At 43.1% G+C, this 21,241-nt stretch overlaps 2 protein-coding genes across 6 annotated transcripts in view; one reads left to right on the forward strand and one right to left on the reverse strand.

The window, feature by feature from the left end:
* The window catches only part of ccdc66 (coiled-coil domain containing 66), a 42,489-nt gene extending 32,203 nt beyond the window's left edge, over positions 1–10,286 (forward strand). For 3 of the 4 annotated variants that reach the window (XM_075461828.1, XM_075461830.1, XM_075461829.1), the window contains exons 16-21: positions 2,086–2,311; positions 5,150–5,354; positions 5,496–5,548; positions 7,468–7,634; positions 8,841–8,974; positions 9,422–10,286. In XM_075461828.1, coding sequence (XP_075317943.1) covers positions 2,086–2,311; positions 5,150–5,354; positions 5,496–5,548; positions 7,468–7,634; positions 8,841–8,974; positions 9,422–9,523 — 887 coding nt within the window. In that variant the 3' untranslated portion in view covers positions 9,524–10,286. The remainder of the gene's footprint in view (positions 1–2,085; positions 2,312–5,149; positions 5,355–5,495; positions 5,549–7,467; positions 7,635–8,840; positions 8,975–9,421) is intronic. The other variant, XM_075461831.1, reaches the window with a different exon arrangement.
* A 1,104-nt stretch (positions 10,287–11,390) lies between these two features.
* tasora (transcription activation suppressor a) overlaps positions 11,391–21,241 on the reverse strand; it is a 34,604-nt gene continuing 24,753 nt past the window's right edge. For both annotated transcript variants that reach the window (XM_075461833.1, XM_075461832.1), the window contains exons 23-28: positions 20,537–20,696; positions 20,336–20,444; positions 19,541–19,719; positions 17,093–17,242; positions 13,786–14,584; positions 11,391–13,468 (exon numbers count right to left, since the gene is read on the reverse strand). In XM_075461833.1, the coding sequence (XP_075317948.1) occupies positions 12,928–13,468; positions 13,786–14,584; positions 17,093–17,242; positions 19,541–19,719; positions 20,336–20,444; positions 20,537–20,696 (1,938 nt within the window). In that variant the 3' untranslated portion in view covers positions 11,391–12,927. The remainder of the gene's footprint in view (positions 13,469–13,785; positions 14,585–17,092; positions 17,243–19,540; positions 19,720–20,335; positions 20,445–20,536; positions 20,697–21,241) is intronic.

The raw sequence follows: 21,241 nt of genomic DNA on the forward strand, positions 1-21,241 counted from the left end.
TGTGTGTGTGTGTGTGTGTGTGTGGCCGGCCGCGAGAGCATCAGCAGAAACGGAAGCAAAGCAGAGGAAATGAGGGTCACGGTTAGAACTAGCACCTGAGCAGTCAGCTTAATTCAGACAATCAGAAACGGGAATATGTCTTCACGGTACCTGACCTGTTCCGAGCGTTCCCGTGGCCTAAAACTCCAGACGAAATACACAATCCACGCTCGATAGCGTTTGTAGGCCCTACAGTTCGGGCGTTTCCCTGTTTATTATCCGCACTCTCTGCAACTAATGCTAGCTCCGCCACACATAGAACACACCGTTGCGCCCTCGACTTGAATTGCTCACTTCCTCATTTACTACGTGTGACAAGGCCCGCGTGGCTGCTTGTCCCCAGCTGTGAACGTAACATCTAGCTCCATTCATGTTGCCCCGCGTTTCCTATTTAATTATTAATTTATTACACTAGACTACATTAAATCAAAAATGTTATTTTACAAATTTTATAATCCGACATTTTTAATTGACGTTGTGAGCGCATCGGAGCGAACTGGAGCGGAGCGAAATCCTCGCTCCGGGTTTTGAACTGAAAACCGCTCTGCGCTCTGACCATATTTCACCGCTCCGCTCCACCGTCCGCTCCACGCTCCGCTCCGTTCCTTCTCATCCAGACTCAAAAAACCTCCAAACACTGTTACTGCTGCTCAGGTGGACCTCAATCTCAGCTCGTTTTACGGCTCACCTTTAAAGTCTTAAAGGGGAACTCCGGGGCATTTGAAGCGTGTTTCCATTGCTAGAGGTTGTCAAATACTGCTAGTAGGACACAGAGAGGTCCAGATCTGCGCTCCCTGTGTGAAGATCGCTCTGTCCGCACAGCCTGTCATGCGAGGCTAATACGTGGTGGCTAAGGGGCAAGCGCTAACCCTTCCACGTAAAACAACAACTTGCACACTGCAGAAACGTCACACCACTTTATAACCCATCCGACAATAAAGTCACAAGCCTTACCATCAAAACCATATGCATGGTTCTCACATTACTGGCATGGGGACGTTACAAAACAACTTTATAAACAGCATGTCACTCACCGGCTGGTTGTAGGCTCGCGCATGTGAAAGCCCAAAAGAGTCGATGGAGGATAATCCCATATACAAAACAATTATCTTCTCTAGAAAAACTACGTTCAAGTATTTAAAACATTACAACAATATTACTGGGCATGTATTGTTGTAATGTTTTAAATACTTGAACTCAGTTTTTCTAGAGAATATAATTGTTTTGTATATGGGATTATCCTCCATCGACTCTTTTGGGCTTTCACATGCGCGAGCCTACAACCAGCCGGTGAGTGAATTGCTGTTTATAAAGTTGTTTTGTAACGTCCCCATGCCAGTAATGTGAGAACCATGCATATGGTTTTGATGGTAAGGCTTGTGACTTTATTGTCGGATGGGTTATAAAGTGGTGTGACGTTTCTGCAGTGTGCAAGTTGTTGTTTTACGTGGAAGGGTTAGCGCTTGCCCCTTAGCCACCACGTATTAGCCTCGCATGACAGGGTGTGCGGACAGAGCGATCTTCACACAGGGAGCGCAGATACGCATCTCTCTGTGTCCTACTGGCAGTATTTGACAACCTCTAGCAATGGAAACACGCTTCAAATGCCCCGGAGTTCCGCTTTAAGTGGCCCTGAAATACGTCTCAGACTTATAGATGATATCCATAGATGGTGCTCTTCTGGCTATCCCCAGATCACAGTTTGCAACAAAGGGAGATCGTGTTTTTTCTTATGGAACACTTTGCACACTGCATACGTCTTTTAAATCCCTCCTTCAGACTTTCCTTTTCCTTTTGATTTGATATATGACATTCTGCTGCTGTTTATTTGGACGTCTCTCCCTTCTGTCGGCTGACAGAAATCATGACTGACCGCTCGCACAGGAAATCTTGTTTCCCGTGCAGCTGTTGGACGGTAACATGAACCGGCGTCAGATTTCTGTTGTCTGCCTTTTTGGCTCCTTCCAGTTATTTTCCAACACCGTTTGCTTTCTGCTTCTCTTCTACATGTAATATCTGTACTTGTTGTGTCTTCTCTCTGTGCAGAAGCCGTTCTCACGCTCGGAGCAGACGGAGTTCAGACTCCAGACGTGGCCGTTCGGTACCACCCGCCTCCTTCTCAGTCCGCTGCTCCTCCGAACAGCAGGAGCCGAGCGGTGAGAACGGGGAAGGAGAACATCTGTATGCCGGCAGGAGACGACCCGTATGAACTGTTCGTCAGGACGGAGAGGAGCAGGAGAGACAAGAGGAGGCCGGAGTGGAACACACAGAGGTACAAACGTACAACTCACACAACGTAGATTAGCGACATATAAACACTTAAGGATGGATCGTGCTTCACATGAAATATTATAAAGTCATAATGCATTAAATTAAAAGTACACGTAAAGAAAAGAGTGCACTATTTAAGTTTAAAACGTTTGTGTCATGAAGAAGTTCTTTCCTATGAATCTGAGAACTTCCACTTTATTAGACTCATTAATGTTCACTGTGGTCTGTTTTAAAACAAGAACGAGACCACAAGACACAGCGGTGGTAAAACTAAACCTATAAAGAGGCATTTCACAGCTGGAAGGTGAATCCATGCTGTTTGTGATGGAAAGGTGCAGCTATCCTTTAAAATGATTAGTTTACTGCAAAAAAACAAACAAAAAAACCCCCAGAAAATGAAGAGAAAGGGATGTTTGTCAGAGGATTTTCCTCTTTCATCCTGGATGTTCTGCCACTGGGTTAATGAGGAGTACCTATTGTTACTTCAAGATTAGTTAAAAAGTTGAAAGTGTCATCAATAGTAAATTGCTCATTATTGAAGCTTTCTGCTGTTTTAAATGATATGAATACACTAAAGAAAGCAGATTTGATGGGTGACTTATGTAGCAGGTAAAACACTGGCCTCTCTGGTACATTACATTACATTACATTGCGGTCATTTTGCAGACGCTTTTATCCAAAGCGACTACAATAAGTGTGTTCCACATCGGTAGGCAAAAGAACTTCAGGTCACAAGAAATCATAAGTGCAGTTCCTTCCAAAACCAAACAGCTAAGAGCATAACTAGTGCTAGAGTAAGTGTAGTAAGTTAGGTACCTAGACAAATGGAAAGACAATTTAGGAAACAAATGGTTTCCTAAATTAGGTAAGCTAGGACGAAATAGGTGATGTCCTAAGAGGGCGGATCTGGGTAGTGTTTCCTGAAGAGATGGGTTTTCAGCCTGTGGCAAAAGATGGACAGCGACTCAGCTGTCCTGACATCAGTTGGGAGATCGTTCCACCATCGGGGTGTCAGAACAGAGTTTTAGTTTTGGTACTGTTTTAAATTGCTTTAGGTCCCATCTTCCTGATAGAGAATTTGTTTTTGGCATCGATGAATCAGCATCTACAAGATATAAACTGACTTATGGCGTTCCCCAAGGTTCAATCTTATGTCCGATTCTTTTTAATCTTTACATGCTGACCCTTGGGGATGTCATCAGGAGACAGGCATAAACTTTCATATTTATGCTGACGACACACAGCTTTATATTTCTCCTGGTGACACCAGCCCTACAGTTAACCTTTTTAACTGTATTTTAGACATGGATGGCAGACAACTTTTTACAGCTCAACCAGGGTCCTGGTGCACACAGAGAGGAACTGTCAATACACCCATCAAAAGAAGTAAAGAAAGAAAAGTTATATTTAATTTCCAGTTTAAATTTTACATGATGATAATTGTTTTGTTACAATTGGCAGCTATGAATCTGAGCGACCCCTAGGGGTCAATTCTTGGAACTCTTCTGTTTAATTTGTATATGCTCCCTTTGGGTCAGATATTGCAGAACTTTAACATCAATTATCACAGTTATTCAGACGATACACAACTTTATGTGTCTCTGTCACCGGACGACTGCTGCCCAGCAGACGTACTGTGTCAGTTTCTGGAGGAAGTAAACACCTGGATGAGAGAGAATTTTCTACAATTAAATGAAGACAAAACTGAGATCATTCTGTTTGGTAGCAAAGAGAAGAAGGTCCGCGTTGGTAAATATCTTGAGACTCGGGACCTTACAATCACTGACCAAGTTCGTAACCTCGGAGTGTTGATAGACTCAGATCTGACTTTCAGCAGCCACATCAAAGCTGTCACCAAGGCAGCTTTTTACCACCTCAGAAACATCAACAGAATTAAAGGTTTCCTCTCCCAAAAAGACCAGGAGAAACTCATCCATGCATTCATCTCCAGTAGACTCGATTACTGTAACGCTCTTTTAACTGGACTTCCCAAAAAGAGCATTAAACATCTGCAGCTCATCCAGAACGCTGCTGCTGGAGTTTTAACCCGGACTAAGAGATCTGAACACAACACACCAGTTTTAAAATCTTTACACTGGCTCCCAGTCAGTCAGAATTGATTTTAAAAGCCTGCTGATGGTTTACAAAACCCAGAACGGTTTAGGCCCAAAATACATCTGTGATATGTTCAGAGAATATAAACCCAGCAGAGCTCTTAGATCCAAGGACTCAGGTCAGCTGGTCCAGTCCAGAGTCCAGACTAAACATGGAGAAGCAGCATTTAGCTGTTATGCTGCAAACAAGTGGAACAAACTGCCAGTGGAAAGTAAACTTTCACCAAATGTAGACATTTTTAAATCCAGATTAAAAACATTTCTTTTCTCATGTGTCTATGCATGAAATCTGCATAATATCTTTTAATTTATCTGGACTGTAGCTTGTTTTTAAATTAATTAAAATTATTTTATTTGTTTCTCTATATTTTTTTTATGTATTTTTAATGCTTCTTACACTCCATGCTGCAATGCTTTTATTTTATGTGAAGCACTTTGAATTGTTTTGTACATGAAATGTGCTATATAAATAAATTTGATTTGATAATGATATAAATAAGTCTAATAAGCTGTAATAATAATGTAATAATGAAATTAAATATCAGGAATTGGTTGTTTTTTGCTGCTACGTCAGAAAATAAATCAACTTCTAATATGTTGAAGCTGCTTACAGCTTGAAGATTGATAATTACATTAATTCTTGTATAACTTAAGCCCCACACAATACCCCAGACTCTTTAATTCAGTATTTCCTCTGGTCCCCTGAACCTGTACCGGTTCTCCAGGCCCAGACGTCGGTTCATTCCGGCCTCGGAACGTTATCCGGCCGCTCTGCAGAAGGACAGACAGGAGAGTCGACTGAAGAGGCAGGCCAAGCTCATCGCTCTGCAGGAAAGAACCTGCCTGTCCAGAACCGACCCTCCTCCTGCTCAGCACCAGGAGCCTCGTCTCTGCCCCAGCAGCCAGCAGAGCAGAACCAATCCCAGAAAGGTCAGATGATTCTGCTTTTGTCTTGACTTTTAAATCCGTATTCTATCACATTATTCAGTTTGACTTTGGTTACCTCTTTTTTTTCTCTGCTGGTCGGTGATCGTTTGTTTCTTCTTCTGTGTTTTAATGATGATGCTTCAGGTGGAAACCGGCTGCAAAGGGCACCACAACTCCACAGCCATCAGCGCTGACAGGTTAGCAGCTCTGACTGCACTTCTCTCACCCCTGAGACTCCAACACCTCTAAAACAGCAACAGCTGATGGCCGAAGAGTTTCCAGTTTCAGAAGTTTATTCATTCCACTGAATGAGGACTAAAGTTACATTAAATTAAAAGAAGTTTCGCCGGAAAATGTTGAGAATTAGTTTTTTGAACAAACAGAAATGACCACTCACTTTTTTCTTGAGAGAAAATGTGAGCAACCATTTTATGATGACTTAACTTTAAATGTCTAAAAGAAAGTTAGGCTTGACTGAAAGGTGTAAATTTAAATGACTATTTATGCGCATACACACCATTATAAATCCAAGAAATGGGTTTTCTTTGATAAATCACAATTGTTATGAAACCTCACCCATCTGTAGCTATAAATGACTGTAGATATTCCCCATATAATAATTATTAACATAAAAACATAACTTGCAGCACAAACAAATAGCACAGTTTTACTGGACACTTATCAGTGAAAAGGAGAAAATGAAAGCAGTTTTATTTAGTGGTGTCAGTTCTTTAATCTCATTTCGGCTGAAATGAGTTTCCTCCGCAGGGTGTCTGGGCTCTCCCTTAGAGATAGGGTGAGAAGCTCGGTCATCCGGGAGGGGCTTGGAGTAGAACCGCTGCTCCTCCGCATCCAGAGGAGTCAGATGAGGTGGCTCGGGCATCTGGTTAGGATGCCTCCTGGACGCCTCCCTGGTGAGGTGTTCCGGGCCCGTCCCACTGGGAGGAGGCCCCGGGGAAGACCCAGGACACGTTGGAGAGACTGTTTCTGGGCTGGCCTGGGAATGCCTCGGGGTCCCCCCAGAAGAGCTGGAGGAAGTGGCCGGGGACAGGGACGTCTGGGTTTCTCTGCTCAAGCTGCTGCCCCCGCGACCCGATCCCCGGAGAAGCGGAAGATGATGGATGAATGGATGAAACCTAAAGCAGTGCATGAGCCAACTCTTCTTCTGGTGTCAGAAAATCCAAAACCATCTCAAAACTCCTCTTTGCAGCCTCATTAGCAAAGTCTTACAACAACAGCAGAGCAGCCGTCTTTAAGCTTGAGCGTTACACGTGGTAGCGCCTACGATTGCCTTTAAATGTGTGTATGTGATGTCTTTGTAAATACCAGTTTTTATGCATTGTGCCTGTGTGACTGCGGCTCAGGAGTCATGAGCTGAATCTTCATCCTGCAACAAGAAACCACCATTAGAAAATATAAAAATATTAATCCTTTAAGCGTGGCCTGCTAAAATTTATTCACTTACCTCCTGAAATTGACACTGAAGACGGGAACCTCCGTAACAACGAAGGAAAAATACGAAATAGTCGTCAGCTGGTGTTAAACTACAGAAGTAAATACTAGAATATATCAGCTGTATTTCCTTTGACCTTCATCTGTTCCCATTTTGTGCCAATCTGAGAAAAGAGTAGCTCTTTCATGATATAGAAAGATCTCTGTGCATGTAAATAGAGTGAAACAAAGGCCTAAAGTCAGTCTATACTCTGTTACCAGCAGCATGAAATTATATATTTCTGCTGCTTTATACCAGACTTGGTGCTGTGTGAATCCACATTTTACTGACTTGCTGAACAACTCGGAGCCTTAAAATTCAGATTAGATTCAGATTAACTGGATTAAATGCTCTAACTGAACAAAATCCTTACTATTATTCTTTACAGTCCAAACCTTCTCCAGCAGCCTTCATTTTTAAATATTTAAGTTTGATCCAAACAAATAACAGTCTTTCTTACTGGCAACAAAAGCAAGATGTAAGAGCCACGTGAGGCGAATAAGACTGCTCCAATTATCAGTGTTTTAGGAAGATGGATTAATCACATTTTTATCCTGGTTCAAACTTAAAAAGGCAGCAGTTTCTGGTATTCACGGTGTAATGGTTTTTCATCTCTTCATCCAGGGGGCGCTCTCCTCCTGTCCCTGCTGTCAAATGCAGAGTGCAGAGTCAGCAGGCCTCCACCTCTCCTCCTCCGGTCCTGGAGTTCGTTCCTTATGTCCGGACTAATGAAGTCTTTAACCTGGACCCACTGGAATCCGCTAACACACCCCCACCTCAAACACAGTCAGGTTGGACACAACAAGACATTTTTAGTACACTTTTTCTCTAAAATATACATCTCAGAACTGCTTCCCCCACTGCTAATGACTCGTGGGGTTTAACGTCTGTCCTGGTTGAACCGAAAGCTGTGAGGACGCGTTCAGAGGTGTCTTGAGTCCTGTGTAGTGCAGCTAAATCCCTGTGAGTACAGTTTAAACTTAAACTTGTGGAAAGTGGAACATTTTTTAGCTGCCTCCATCCACGGTTACCATTTTACACAACCAGCGTGCACTTGGCACACTAATATGAACCTCCACCTGTGTCCTGGACCCGTCCTATACATTTTACTAATCCCTCACTCACTTAAACTAGCTGCTGTCACCCCCACCCTGTCATACTTTGGGCCCACCTCCAACCGGACCACCAGTGTGTCTGAATGTGGGGACATTAACCGACCAATCTGTGGATGACTGAAGCCAATAAGGTAACAGGGCTCATGTCTGAAAAGGGTGTAATAGGCTTTCACCTCTTCCTCAGTCAATACGTCACCCCAGGTTGCACTTTGCCCCTTTAATAAAGAAGGTAATACTGGGGATTGATTGTTGTATAGTCAGTATATTTAAATACTTTCTAAATTCTGGGACAGGTGTCCTGAACCACCCACTCAGCTGATGTTTCTCCATGCAAGCAGCGCAGTTTCTGTTTTTCTTATTCTGAATTAAGCTTAAAGATTTGGAGTGACGGGTTAACGTATTCTTGAGCATTATAAGCAGTAAAACTACTTTTATCAGACATTTGAAGATCAAGAAGTTGCTCTGCTCACTGTAAAGGGACCACTTTTGAATGAAAACTGTCCACAGTCCACATGGTGCTCTGCAGCATCAGAGTAATTTCAGAGAAGCATTTTAATATCAGATCTAATCACGATCAGTGATGCAAACTGTAGGGATCAGTGTTTAACACGGTGAAATCTGATGCTTCATTTAAAGGCTGCTGTTAGGATAGAAAACACAGACAAATTGTCAAAATTACAGTACATTGGAGAGATGTTTTTCCCCACTATCCTATAGAACCATTATCAATATGAATTATGGTGTAAATATTTATTCATTTCTGCCCAAATTGCCACAGATGTGTCAAAGGGAAAATATTCAACAAAACGTTAACGCCAGCACTGAAATGTCTGTTATTGTGAGACAGTTTTTGTCTAAATAAACTTACTTTCTCCTGGTCAGGAGCTCCTCCTCAGAGTTTGGCGTTTCCTCCGGCTCCTTCACATCGCGACCCTCTCTTGCACCCGGAGCTGCTGCGTAACGCCCAAACACAACGACAGCAGGAGATCCTGAGAGGCCTGGCTCAGCTGCGGCAGGTAACACACACACACAGCTGGTTACTCTTCTCATGACCAAACTACAACAAATGCTCATTTATCAGCTGGAACTAAACTGGATGGTAATAAAATCTCAAACTGACGGCAGCTGAAGATAAACAGAATCATGAAATTCTGATCACAGCATGTTGGTCTAAACGGACATGAAAAAGGGGACGAGAAGAATAAGAGAAAAATGTGGAGGGAATAAATGCATCGATACAATGTAAAGAAAAGTAATACAGATATGAATACAAATAAAGAAGTTAAATATATTCCAATTAAAACAATACAATTAGAAACTAAGTGACATCAACAAAAGCTTAAATTAATGTATAATTTAATCTTAGTAGCATTTGTCATCATATAAACTTCAGTCTCCCGATCGTAACCGGGACGTTAACGTCCAGCGAACTCTCATGTGTGCCGACATGTTTGTTCTTTCAGGGTTTACTACAGAAGCAGAGGGAGCTGGAGACGGACCTGAATCCTCTCCTGAACCGCCACGACAACGTGCAGCGGTTGCCGTCGACGACACACCGCATGTGAACCCCAACACATGAGGACAGTTTGCACTAATGATGATCCGCGGCTGCCCGAGGTCAGCGGTCAGTCAGGACGAAGAGGCGACTTCCCTCTTATAAGAGGGCCAAGTAAAAACCGAAAGAATTACTATTAATCCTATCTGGCTGCGCAGTAGGTAATTCATGACAAATTGTGCACAATATGTGGTACCTTTTTAAGAAAAAAACCCAAAACACCCCCATCTGTCAAACAGAACAGGCCTCGTGACTTCCTTCTGTTGTACAACAGCAGGAGGAAGTGGTAACGAAGCCACCGGTGGTCACTAGGATACGTCAAAGCTGCTGTCTTCCATGCATGTAAAAGCAAAGGAGGTCCATCTGTAGTCGGGGGGGTCAGTAAATGTACCACCGGTGAACGCACTTCCTGCACGACTTGCAGCTTCAGTTCTCCACTCAAGTTGAATAATTTTCAAATCATGGATTCGGGTTCATAAAACATCTTTCTAATGACTGCTCCTCAGCACCACCTACTCCGTCAACGACACGTCAGAGGGACGTAAAAGCTGCTCAGAGTGAAGCATTCCTACCTCACTGAATACTCCTGCCCTAACAGACGGTCTGAATCTGGGTTTTATGACTGATTCCTTCAGAGAATCTCTGTCGACTTGATTAAATCATGAATGTTGGACGATGTTTTTTCAGTCGTTGGCTCCTTGTCGCTTGTTTTTATTGTATTTGCATATTTTAATTTATAACGAATGAAATAAATTATGTTCAGTGTGTTTAAACCTGTTGTTTCTATTACACTTGCATCAATAACTGCTAAAACTGTCCACTTCACGTCCAGCACAGATTATGAAACCATTCATTCATCATCCATTTCTGATGGTGATGGCACATTTCATGTGTCACAGGACAAACAAGCTATGAGATGAGACACTATAAGCTGAGCTACTGTCCACATTAATGCAATTTCACGTCCTTCACCGTTTGAAGCCAAACAGAACAATCAAAGCTGATCAGTCGTGGGATCTCATGTTTAAAAGACCCAAAGAAATATCCACACATAGGAAACAATGCACATGCCTGATTCCACGCACCTTTCCTTCATAAATCCTGATGAATGTGAAACTGACAGTAACACGCCCCTCTGTCACCTGTTTCCTGTCAATAATGGTGTAAGAAATCCTTATAAATGATCAAACTAACTGTATATTTACAGATTTCTTTTAAGGTGAAAATGGGTGGAAAATGTTTACAAACCTATATGTCAAACAGGAACATGGTGGTGCCTTCAGAGTTTTCTGTCTCCTCCGAGAGAACTTAAATTACTTTGATTCAAACCAAAATGATTCAATTATCACACTTCATCACCTGAAACTTCAGATGTTAGTAAACCCCAGTGACTGATGAGATGAGATTTCAAAATAAAACTCACGTAATCGAGCTGGATTTCACCAAACTGCTGGGCGAAGGATCTGCGATCCAATGATGACGATGAAGACGGCAAAGAGTCTGCAGACAGACACGTGATGCAGAGAAGAGAGACTTCCTGTGGGGGAAAAGTCAACCTGCCACAGGCCGATTACCACATCCGGTCCTCGAGGGCCGCTGTCCTGCAGGTTTTACATGTTTCCCTGCTTCAGCACACCTAATTCAGATAAACCGATGTATATGTATAATCCGTGATCTAAATCATATTGTAGTTTTTCTTTGTGGCATCTGGGACCAATGGGAGTCCATCTGACATGTCAAAAGAAGCACCCAAAGTCCTGAAAGACTCTTTACAATCTTTTTTTTTTTTTTTAAATGTCACAGATCTTTGAGGCTTTAAATGTACAATAAAGTGCACTCACGGCTCAATGCGAAATCAAGAAAATCTCCAGGCAAAGTCACTGTTTTCTCAGGGTAATTTTAATACAAAAAAACCTTATGTAAAAAGAAAGAAAAAATGTGTTTAAGTTAAAACCAGTTTCTTACAGAACAACAACTGAACACAAACAGCTCCCAGTTTTACAAACAAAACATTGAGTACAAAGATTTATATTTTACAAGGGTCCACTGGGTCCATCTGATTCTTTAACAGAATCTTTTTTTTTATTTTTTTTTAAAGTTTATCCAGTTTCACAGTCCCGAAAACATCCAGAAGAATACATTCTCTGTAGAAAAAGTCCAGCCTGTGGCTTTTATTTCCCAGAGGGCTGAAACTGTGTCGAGCAAACAGTAAAAACATCAAAGTGGTAGTGCGTTCGAGAACCCTGGGAACTGGAAGTCAACCAGAGGCTCTTTTACACTTGAGTGAAAGCTCTTCTTCATGAAGGGTAATAAAAGGTCCAGAAGCCTCTGGTCTGATTAAACCAGAAAGCCTTCATTAAGTCTCTCAGAGTCAGAAAGCCCTCCCAGATTTCAACTTAAGTACATGTCAGGGCCAATCTGATTGGTTGTTTTGATCCTATTTACAGCCGCCAGCGTGTTGGTGGCCAGGCACGCAGCAGCTCTCCAGTCCACACTGAGCACCGTGCCACCTCTACTTTTAATCAAAACTCAATCAAGGTGATGCTCATATTTTCAGGGATTATAGATTTGATAACCATTTCAATCTACTTGTTTCATCATCTTTTTATTCAATATCTTCAAACATCTCAGTCACACAGGAGTCATGACTTAAAGGTGCAGAAGCACACTGAGCGAGGGGCTGATGTGGCTATCTGTGGAGCAGAAAAGTAAGTGCCAACCACTTTGATAATTACTGAATCACTTTTTCTAGCTTTATTCCAGATAAACAGGATTTTGGTCCATCTAAAGTATGCGTATAAAATATGGATAAAAAAGATAATAAATGCCACACCTAGCTTCACCGATGGTTTGGCGTTTTGAGCAGCAGAGTGTCTCACGCTGTGGACCACAAGTCGTTAACAGATCGGAGTGATGGTGTATTTTAGAAACGCCGAGCAGCAGTTTGACTCCAAAACGTGCGTTTGCAGATCGAACATGACTCAGGAGTCCTACTGAAGCAAAAACTGAGCAGATCTCACGCCTGTGAGCGGCTAAATCACAGCGTCGAAATTAAATGTAAATCACATCTTTGTCATTTGACGTAAACTCTTAAAGTGTTCTGGAGGTCTGGAACTGCGTCTGCAGCCATCGTCTGAAGGTGTAAATCATTGAGTTTGTATGTAAACACTCTCCTAGTTCAAAGGTTTACGAAGCCTGAGTGACTGAAATGTCCAGATTGCTGGAGATTATAATCCCGAGTTAGACCTCTCTGTGATTTTGTGGCCTGTTTGGTGCAAAGTGTGGACACTCCTTCCTTTGTCTTTTAGTCCAGTACATATGTGGGAGGTCTGAACACACTGACATTCTTCTGTACCTGAGCCGCAGCAGGGCGGGGTATGTGGCTGGATCAGCTGGTGTAGTGAAACTGGGTCCCTACATCCCATTAAAGCCTCCTCCTCGCCGGCCTCCTCTGTACATGTTGCTACCTGGACCTGCGGGGCTGTAGTACCCTCCTAAGAAGTCCACACCAGTCTGCTGGAAGCTCCAGACCAAGGGAGCACCTGTGGGGCCTAAACCTCCTGGGCAGAGATGCGAGGGCCCCAGAAGGCCTCTTATCCCTTGAATGGGAGTCAGGGGTCCCAGCATGGGGCCTTGGAGGAAAGGCTGGGCGTGGAAACGTGTCAGATGGGGGTTCTGTAGGAGGCCGGCGCCCCGCGGTGGCTGCTGTCTGTAAGGTGGAGGCTGTGACAGGGTCAGCTGCTCGCTCAGGAGCTGCTGCTTCCTCAGCTGCTGCTGATGCTGCTGCTGATGCTGCTGCTGGATGTGCTGCTGGTTCGGGGCTGGATTTGGGCTGCCCTCCCGGCCCGTTATCACGCTGATTCTTGTACCCGTTACCTTGGTGCCGCTGGCTGCGCTGCTGCTCGGTGGTGCTACTTCTGCTCCTTTTAGCTCCTCCTGGCCTGGCCGTGTTTCACTACAGGAGAAGAAGAAAAAAAAAAGAAGAAAAAAACGTGGCTTTTTGGGATAGCTTTCACACACAGCACATGCAGAGTACCCATCACGTGCATGCGCTTTTACCTTTGAATGTTACCAACAACTGTACTCAACATAAGAACATTTCTGGCACAGATGGCATGGGCAATTTGGCTGCGGTAACCCTGCTCTGACTTTCCTCAGCATTAATTATATTTCAGTACGCATGTATCAAGCCAAAATAAAAATGACAGCTTTCATTGTAATAAAAGATGAGAAAGGGGAGCAGTAATCCAACCAATGAGAGCCATGTCTCACCTCTGTTTGTTGTTCTCTACAGAACAAACTGTGAATGCTCCACATTTAGCTGCCAGAGAAATTTCTGATTCTCGCTGTTGATCTGCTTTTTCTTCTCTGTCACCATTTGCTGGTTCTGTTTGATGACTCAGTCCCATCACTGCAGACGTGTCAGTGTTACCTGGAGCCAAGTTTCCTGTCCGTAAGCTCACCATCCTCACTGGTGTACTCTCTCTCTGATCTCCAGGCTCTCCTCCTTCCAAGCTCCCACTCCTCCTTCCCTCTGTGGGATGCTGCTGTCTGTCTTTCCTCCTTTTCTCATCCCACAATTCTGACTGCAGCACAGAGTGAATCGACTCCAGAGTGGTTGCGACGGCTTTCCTGGTAGGGGTGGGCTGGGCTAGCTCAGAGGGCACCCCCTGGCCAAAAGGAGGGGTTTTGTGAACGCTTCCTGTACCAACAGGATTGAGAATGAGGCTGTTGAGAGGGCTGATTCCTGGCTCTTCCTGTATCTCCAAACAATGCTGCTGCTGTTTTAGCTGCTGCAGCTGCTCCTGACGCTCCGCCCGTAATTGTCTGATGGCCTGCTGAAGAAACTCCATGTCTCTGCTTGAAGTCAGCGGCAGCCCATCCGTAGAGAGGGTGTCTGGCACGAGCTGGTCAGACACACGGGGGAGAGAGGGGAGGTTGGAGCCAGGCTGTGGAAGGATGCGTTGGGGTTGGTGGCAAGAGGAGATGGGCTGAATGTGCTCCGGGAAGGCTGAAGAAGAGAACTCAGAAACTGAGACCGAGTCCCCGTGATTCGACTGCTTGCCAGGACCTGCAGACAGATGAGAGTACAGATGAACACGCAGAACACAGAAGCAGAGATATCTGTTTACAGGATGTGAGGGGGGTACTTGTGGAGGTTAATTAAAATGTTTGATGCTTTTAGAGTGAGCTGTGTGGAGTGAGCTGCAGCTGAAGCATAAAAAAGTTATAAACACCGGTGTGAGTGACTTCACAGGGTCTGTATAACAGATCTTAAACATCTGCGTGACGCTTCAGGAGCACTGAGAGTAAAGCAGAGAATAAAGAGCATGTGAACAAAGACGCTAACTTTGGACGTACTGTGTCATTTTCTTTATGCCTGCTGGGACATGATCCACTGATCCAGACACAAATGGGTGCCTTTGTACACCATCATCAATGGTTTTATGCTATGAAGTCAGCATGTGCTTAAACTGTGTATTTCAGTGTTTAATAAACCATGTATCCATAATCCCTCCACTGTCACACGTTCAGAACTAACATGAATATAAATAGGATTATTTTTCAAAGTCAGATGTGAATCTTCCTCCATGGAGATGCTTTCAGTTGCTGCTTGTTGTGTGTCTGCAGTACTTTCTTCATTTAACCCATTGAGGCCGGGAAAGCATTGCCGCATTTCTACCTTTAAAGCCGGGGGCGCTGTTGCGTTATTCTACCTTTAAGGCCGGGAAAGCGTACACGTCTTTTTTCATGTATAAGGTTGTTTTGCACCAATTATTGACCTCTGCGCCAATTAAATGCATTATAATAGACACGTGAGAGTGTCGTCATGTTCCTCGTGTCATTGTTTTGAAGTTAAGTTACATCGAGAAAAAAAAAAAAAAAAAAGTTAACTTGGACTTTCAGTAGGAAGACATTTCAGACGGTAGCGATTATGAGGAGTTTCTTGGCTTTGATGATGCTGAAGAACGTGCTGACCCAATTGATGGAGATTTATGGCTAGCACATATGTTTGAGAGATTTCAACCGCACACCAGGGGTGAAAGTCGATTTACCTGCAGATGCCACACCGTTGCAGGCATTTAATCATATTTTTACTGAGGAGCTTTGGGCGCATCTCGTTTCCGAGACAAATAGATACAGTGACCAGGTACTTCAGACTCCAGCTCGAGCAAAGATGGCAAGGTGGTCACACGCAACTGTGCCGGAGATGAAAACGTTTATTGGAATGTGTATGGGCTCCTTGTGCTGCCAGTACGAAGAGATTACTGGCGATAAAATAAATAGATAAATAAATAATTTAAATATAAAATTTTATTTTATTACTGTTTTCTAATTGAAAATAGCGCTATTCCTGCACTTTACTTTTTACATTTTCTATTTTCGTGAAGGTGTATGTAAATAAACTCAATTTCCAAAGAAAGCCACAGGTGTAAGCTCTCAAATACTTTTTGAATTTTGTTTCTATCTGCTACAGAGGCTGAGAAATCAATCATTTAGTAGGCGTTGACACAATTGCTGAATTTCCAGAAAAACTTCAGGTTTTAGGGGGTCTTTCTGAAATCGCCCATAGGTTTTACAGGCATTCTTTTCCAGGCGTTTTAAGCCTAAATGGGTTAAGCCTGTTTCAAACTACAGGGTTTTAAGATTTTTATGTTCCAGACCCAAACTTCTCTCCTACCGTCTCTGCTTTCATAAACTGTACTTTAATGCATCTGGAATCCTATTAAGCCTCTTATTTCCTGTTATCATACAACACAAAGAATCAGTGTGAAATAACAGCTGTTAACATGACACCTTATAACAGCAGTTATGCTGTTATAAGGTGTCTGATTTTACAGATACAACACGGTCTGATCAAATCAGCTGTTTTTTTTATTCTGGCTGGACTTTGATGCGACTCAGAATATTAGTTCAAATTAACATCTTACAGGCTGAAGCTGCTCTGATGGGCAATATGACAGAAAAAATACGTGTTCATAGCCCAAGCCTCAGCTTCCTTCTGTTCTCTGCTAGCATCCTTCAGCTAACAAGCCAACTGATTTCCTTTTTTTTTTTTGGGGGGGGCATTTTATGTTTTTATTGTATAGGACAGTGGAGAGAGACAGGAAGCAGGGGGCAGAGAGAGGGGGAATAACACGCAGCAAAGGGCTGTCCGATGCAGGATTCGAACCGGGGCCAGCTGCAGCGAGGACTATAGCCTCTGTACAAGGGGCGTCTGCTGTACCCACTACGCCACAGACCGCCCCAAGCCAACTGATTTCCATTGAAATGCTAAAATATAATGTTTCCTTTGGACTCGATATGTGAACTGACTGCTTTCTGCTGAGATGCTGTACCACTGACGTTCCCTTTTACAATGTAATTTTACACTGTCAGTATTTTCTCTTTTATTTTGTTTGAAATACTCCCAAACTTTAGACGTTTTCCCTCTTTTTCTCGGATTTTGTTTCTCATTATTTTCTCCGGTTTCCTCCATCGAATCAAGCTTCTACTTTATACTCCAAGTACAGTCACATATTACCACCACACAAACACAATCAAAACAAATAAAATATCTCAAATGAACTCAACTGACCTTTGGGAACCAGCAGATCCTCGACAAATACCTGCTTGTCCTTGATGTTATGACAACCGATCAGTCTGATGAAGTTGTCCAAAATTTCCTCAATACCGACCACAATGATGCCCTCGTTTGAGTAAGCAGGGAACTTCTCAAAATGATGCTCTGAGTTTCAGAGAAATATATCTTATTCACAATGAAAACAACATCCTTTTCAATTTAGCAGCTATACTTGTTTTCATATCATCTCCAGTTAGGCAGAGCGGATGATGTTTGACACGATAAATTCTCTTGTATGTCCTGCTGCACCAGTTACCCCTGTTTTTTGTGAAGCTGACAGCAATGCATTGTTGAGATTTTTTGTTGACAAAATTAAGATGATCAAGGAGAAAATCCCTCCCCCTTTGTGTGGAGCCCCTGCTGTCATTGAGCCTGTCTCCAGCTTGTGGTCTTCATTTAAGTTAGTGACTCTTGCTGATATCTCGGCATTGGTGACCAAGATGAAACCCTCCTCTTGCTCATCGGACGTCCTTCCTTGTAGGCTCTTTGTGAAAGTGTTTGATGTAATTGGCCCCTGGGTTACCAAAATGGTTAACCTCTCTCTTTCAACAGGTGTGTTTCCCAATACATTTAAGCATGCCATAGTGGAGCCCTTACTTAAAAAGACAGGCTTAGACCCGACTGTACTCAGTAATTTCAGGCCTATTTCAAAACTACCACTCTTGTCCAAGATCCTAGAGAAGGTGGTCTCTGAACAACTGTCATTATTCCTGGATCAAAGTAACATCCATGAGACGTTTCAGTCTGGTTTCCGCAAACATCACTCTACGGAGACGGCCTTGCTGAAAGTGTCCAGTGACATTCTGATGTCTGCTGATTCGGGAAAATGCACTGTTCTAGTTCTTTTAGATCTGTCCTCAGCCTTTGACACCACTGACCACCAAATCCTGCTGAGAAGACTGAGGGATGAAGTAGGTCTGTCAGGTTCAGTTCTACACTGGTTCTCGTCGTACCTTTCTGGGCGTAGTTTTAGTGTCACAGCTAACCAAATAAGGTCTGAGTAAGCAGATCTGCTGTGTGGAGTCCCTCAAGGTGCTGTCTTGGGTCCTGTATTATTTTTTACTGTATTTGATCCCTTTGGGGAAAAATCATCCAGAGATTTTCTGATGTTTCGTACCACATATTTGCTGATGATATCCAGCTTTACTGCTCTTTCAAGCCAACTGAGCCCCAGAGGCTAAACTCCTTAGTTCATTGTTTGGTGGAGATAAATCAATGGCTAAATGATAACACCTTGCAGCTAAATGTGGACAAAACAGAAACACTGGTTATTGCCCCTGATGACTCCATTCCAGGGATTAACCAGTACTTGGGTGACTTGGGCCAGTCTGTTAAAACGAGCCTCAGAAACCTGGGTGTTGTGTTTGACAAGGACATGTCATTAGTGCAACACTGCAAACAGCTGACCAAAAGCTGCTTTTTTCAACTGAGGAATGTCTCCAAACTCAGGAAAATGGTGTCACGGGATGATTTGGAGCTAATTATACATGCATTTGTGTCTTCGCGTTTGGACTATTGTAATAGTCTGTTTTCTTGTCTGAACAAGAAGGAGCTGTCTCGCCTGCAGTTGGTGCAAAACTCTGCTGCGAGAATTCTGACCCGCTCAAATAGGAGGTCTCACATAACTCCTGTTCTTAAAGCTCTTCATTGGCTACCAGTTTCCTCTAGGATAAATTTTAAAATTTTGGTTTTAACTTTCCGAGCATTGCATGGTCGGGCTCCACCCTACATCAAAGATCTGATCCAGTCTTACACCCCAGCTAGGGTTCTGAGGTCTGTGGATCAGAATCTTCTGATGGTGCCACGCACGCGTTTCCGGACCAGAGGAGACCGATCCTTCCAGGCTGTTGCTCCCAGGCTTTGGAACGATCTTCCGCTCTCTCTGCGCTCGATGGAGTCTGTTGACGCCTTCAAAAGGCAACTTAAGACCTTTTTATTTGTTCAGGTTTTTTCTTAATTTTCTTAATTGTCTTAATCTTCTTAATTGTCTTGGGCTGCTATGATTGCCACTGAGTTGCTTTGGCCTTTTTAAACTTATACTTTTATGTACTTCTTAACTGTGTGTTTCTATTGTACCTGTAAAGCGCTTTGTGACTCTGGTCTGTGAAAGGCGCTGTACAAATAAATTACTTACTTACTTACTTACATAACATGAGCGTAGCTGTGTGTGTGTGTTGGGTTTAAAGTGCGCTGCTTTCTGAAACCGCATGCTTTGCGTGTCCGATCTGCGTATTATAATTTTCTAAAATCTTTACTGTTTTTATCTTTCTTTTTTTTTTTTTTACTTCAAACTAAGTGGTGGATATTTAGTAAGAGTTACTGTTAGCAACAGAGATTTTTCAGAAACAACAGATAATTAGCCAATCACTGATGATCGTTTAGGATTTTAGAGCAGACACGTACCAGTGAGGAGAACCGTGTGTCGGAACTGAGTGTATCGGGCTTGGTGCTCGATAAGACAGTCGAGGTCAGGTGACTGATGGTTCATCATGTCACAGTGATGATAGGGGAGGAAATCTATGATCTGTCGCTTCTGATAGACTGACAGTACTTCCAGCAGGTTGGCTGCATCTCTCCGAAACCTGAGGACCAAACAAACAGGCACACGTTGTACGAGCTGTCTTTAAAAACATCTGCACCTCTCAACTAAACGTTATTCATTGGTTGCAGGAGAAACAGAGCTATCTGGGCTTTGTTGAGTATCAGCACTATGGTTTTTAGTTCTTAATCACGTTAAAATTGCAACTTTTTTTTACTTCAAAGCTTGCATTTTATACACCAAGATGGTTTGCTCAGAATCAAAACAATCCAGTTAAAAGCGTGTCGACGATAGTAATGAAAGCAGAATCTGACAAGGAGCTGCTTTAACATGGCTTTTCATAACAACAATGTCCAGAGATGGAAAGAAACACATTGTAGTGTAGCTCACAGTTAGCTGAATGTGTGGCAAAAACTCCAAAAATTCATCCAACATAGAATCCATCTGTTTGCTTATTTTAGCTGCGCTGGACCCGGATATTGTGATATTCTTTTTGTTAGAAGACTTTTTCATTTTCTGTGTGGTGAATCTTTTGCAGGTGAAAAAAGCTGAAATAATGTTGCAGTTGAGAGAGAGTCGAGAAAACCATGTGAGGCAGATAAGAAGGTAAAGTTTTCATCCTGCATCTAATGTTTATGTGTGTATGCCGTTTTCCCCACCTGGCTTGTTCTTTCAGCTTTTTGTGGGTTCTGCAGTGAATCTTCCACCTCCAAACACTCTCAGGAGAACTGTGTTGCTCCAGAAGCATCAGCAGAGCAGCCAGTCGATCTGCACAGCAACATCTCATTGATCAACACATCCGTTGAGCTGCGATGAAAACAAATGGCACGTGTGCAGTTGGAATCTAATCCCAGACTCACCGTGAGTGATTATGTCTGGATTGAGGACCAACTCATCTGAGACGATGCAGCCTCCTGAAACAAAAAGCTCGATGCAGCTGTTGTTCTTGATGTCGTCCAGTGAGTCGATTCCCACAAACACCACGGAGGACTGTCGCTTCAGAGCCATGAGGCCTGGGATCTGGCATGGACACAGGCATAAACACACCTTTTCACTTTGGGAAATTTTAGTAAGGCACTGAGTCAGTTATTTTCTGAGGAGATAAGATGCTTTTAAGAACAACACAGTACAGAGTACAGAGCTGCTCTGACCACTGAGACAAAGACAATTCAGTTATAATGCAGATTGTTGCGTCATCGCTCCTTTGATATAGTTGAGCGTTCTTATCTACTTTTCCTCCCTAACTACAGCCAAGGCCACACTGACACCGCTCCCAGTACCATCTTTCCTACCTATCCTCCTTAAAGGTTGGGGTCTTTACAGGAGGTTATTACAGGTTATACACAGTAACACTCAATACAATGCATATAAGAATTAATTTTCCTTTACAGTATCATCCAATAAGTTAGGTCGAGCTGTTCGGTGACAGCAGTGAGTCCCTTCTAGACGCAAAGTCAAAGCGAGTGTCTTCTTTCCTCACAAGAATGAGAACTTAGAAAGTTCCTTGATGACAGTGGCATAATTTCCCAGCTAAAATGGCAGTGTCTAACAAAAGTACTATTTTT

This window comes from Odontesthes bonariensis, chromosome 3 (assembly GCF_027942865.1).
Source record: "Odontesthes bonariensis isolate fOdoBon6 chromosome 3, fOdoBon6.hap1, whole genome shotgun sequence".
NCBI lineage: Eukaryota > Metazoa > Chordata > Actinopteri > Atheriniformes > Atherinopsidae > Odontesthes > Odontesthes bonariensis.